The sequence below is a fragment of the Enhydra lutris genome, unplaced genomic scaffold (genome assembly GCF_002288905.1).
Source record: "Enhydra lutris kenyoni isolate GAN:26980312 unplaced genomic scaffold, ASM228890v2 scaffoldscaffold65, whole genome shotgun sequence".
NCBI lineage: Eukaryota > Metazoa > Chordata > Mammalia > Carnivora > Mustelidae > Enhydra > Enhydra lutris.
The window spans coordinates 8,893,814-8,896,627 of record NW_019154149.1 but is presented as its reverse complement, the minus strand read 5'-3'; the positions used below and the strand labels follow the sequence as shown (position 1 = coordinate 8,896,627).

At 49.8% G+C, this 2,814-nt stretch overlaps 1 protein-coding gene across 1 annotated transcript; it reads left to right on the top strand.

Moving 5' to 3' along the window:
• Positions 1-609: 609 nt before the first annotated feature.
• Positions 610-1,668, top strand: LOC111158973 (putative MAGE domain-containing protein MAGEA13P). The gene has a single exon (XM_022521317.1). The coding sequence runs from the start codon at positions 610-612 to the stop codon at positions 1,666-1,668; it is 1,059 nt and encodes a 352-aa protein (XP_022377025.1).
• The last annotated feature ends 1,146 nt before the right edge of the window (positions 1,669-2,814 follow it).

Genomic DNA, 2,814 nt, shown 5'->3' with positions numbered 1-2,814 from the left:
ACTGTCTGTGCTGCTTTGGGGGTGGTTTCCGGGAGATGGGTGCCTTGGCCTGAGGGTCTCATTCCCCTGTATGCAGAAGGGAGACAGGGTGCGGGCCTCATCAGGAATAAACACCAAGTCCTTGGGAAGGGTTGTGAGTACGCCTCCCGCCCCCCCCCCCCCCCGAACCTAGAGGAACCTTCACAGAAATGTATCCAGATCCCTTCTGTCAGCCCTGGGGACCCCGAGAGATACAGTCAGGCTGACCTTCCTTCAATTTCCAAATTGGGGGTCTCGGAGAGTGAGGGCCTGGGTCTGAAGGACCCGGTATCTGGTGATCATAGGAGTTGTGGGCCCTGGCAGGTGTAAAGGTGAGGACTTGAAGGTAAGGCTGAGAGGATGGAGAGGGCCCAACAGAAACTTGTCCTTTCTCAGCAGTGAGAGGTCCCAGGCAGGGCTGTCAGATACAGATGTTCCCCTCTACCCTACTCATTTCCTTACCTGTTGTGTTTGGGAGATGAGGGCCTTTTTTGTCGCCACTGACAAAGTTGAGTTTCTAGCATTATTCCTCTCTCCCTCTCAGGCCTGTTGGTTGCCATCCCCTGCCTGCTGTCCCCAGCACAACTTGTCATGCCTCGCCGTAAGAAGAATCATAGCCGCAAGTCTGGAGCAGGCCTTAAGGCCCAGAAGGGAGCTCAGGGCGCGGTGGGTGCACCGGTTCCCGTAACTGGGAAGGAAGCCGCCGCCTCCTCTCTCTCTCCTTCGATCCAGGGCACCCCAGAGGTGGTGCCTGCTGCTGGAAAACCAAGTGTTCGCAAGAGTTCTCAGAAAGCCTGCTCCTCCACCATGGTCAAAGCCACTCCATCGAGCAAACCAGAGGAGGGCTCCAGCAGCCCGAAACAGGGTCCAAGCACCCCCCAGGCTCCGAGCACCTCCCAGGCTCCACCGGATCCTGAGTCCTCGCTCAGTGATGTGCTCAACCAGAAGATGGCTGAATTGGTGCAGTTCCTGAGTGCCAAGTATGTAACAAAGGAGCCTATCACAGAGGCAGAAATGCTAGAGAGTGTCGTCAAAGAGCACAAGGGCCACTTCCCTGTGATCTTCAGGAAAGCCTGTGAGTGCATGGAGATCGTCTTTGGCATCGAAGTGAAGGAAGCAGACCCCATCAACCATTCCTATGTGCTTGTGAGAACCCTAGATCTCACCTACGATGGGTTGCTGAGTGATGACCTGGGCATGCCCAAGACCGGCCTCCTGATCCTTATCCTGGGTGTGATCTTTGTGGAGGGCAACCGTGCCTCCGAGAAGAGGATCTGGGAGGTGCTGAAGAAGATAGGAGTGCGAGCTGGGAGGAAGGATTTCATCTATGGGGAGCCCAGGAAGCTGATCACCAAAGATTTCGTGCAGGAAAAGTACCTGGAGTACCGCCAGGTGCCCAGCAGCAATCCTCCACGCTACGAGTTCCTGTGGGGTCCCAGGGCCCACAGTGAAACCAGCAAGATGAAAGTCCTGCAGTTTTTTGCCAAGGTCAGTGGCACTGACCCCACTTCCTTCCCATCCTGGTATGAGGAGGCTTTGAGAGATGAAAGAGAGAGAGCCGAGGCCAGAGTTGCAGCCACCAATGATAGTGGGGGCAAGGCCAGTGAAAGTTCCAGTGTCCCACTTGGCAGCTGCTCCTGCCCTGAGTGAAGTCTGAAGAAGGTCCTCCACTCTGTGTTTGAAGAGGGCAATCAAGGCTCTAAATAGTGGAGGACTGAATTGCAGATTTTACCTTTATTCCTTTTTAGTAGTTTACAAATACTCTGCTTTCTAAAAGGTTTTTTAGCTTCAGAGTCTAGATTCATGAATGATACCAGTCACATGTTTATTGCTGTTTATTAGATTTAAGAATAAGAATTTGCTCTTCTGGAAAACCTGCTGGGAAACTTTTATCTTATTTTCTGATCTGGAATAGGATAGTATAGGACTGACAGCAGAATTTCCTTAGGAATATGGAAAAGCCCAGCTGTAAAATAGATGGGATCAAGAAATAGAGGGGGGAATGTTAAAGATGGTTCTCCTAGGATTCCTGTATCCCATTTAATCTGTTAGGTAGTAAAATTAAAGATCTGTACTTGGATTTGTTTGGCTAAAGAATGCATGAGAAATTAAATCTTAATAAATGAAAGCCCTGGCTCACTGGCTCATTTATTCTTATGAGTGTTTTACAGGTAAGAGAAAGTCTAGAATGGAAAACTGCTTTTAGCAGTTCCTATGGGATCATGGGTAAACCAGAGAGAAATCTCTATCTGTAGCAGGTATGGAAGGTGCCACCAAACTCCCTGAAGAAACCACGTGTTCCATATGCGTTCTCACAGGATTTCCAGAGAATAGGGGGCTATTTCTTTGAGGTGGTGCCCAGGGGCTGGCACTTCATCACTGGCCTGGGAAAACCCAGAGCCCACTCCTTTGAAAAGACATTTTAATTACCTTGAGTGTGATTTGGCAACTCTAAGCAAGGGCTAGACTTTTGGTGGGGGCTGAAAGGAGTGAAAATAGTGGTTTGGATGGAAGAGCAGCTGGGAGGGAGGAACAGAATTAACCCTTGACTCAAATTCTAGGAGCTTTCAGTTACATTTAGCCAGGGAAGACTTCCCCATTTCCAAATTATATAATATATCCACGAACAGGGACCTTTTGTAGAGTATCTTTACAAAGCAGCATCTTTGGCTCACTTCATGGTTTGTGTCCTGGGGTGCTGCATATTCTCCGAGATGCCATGGAAAACACACACACACACACACACACACACACACACACACACACCACACACACACACACACACACATACATACA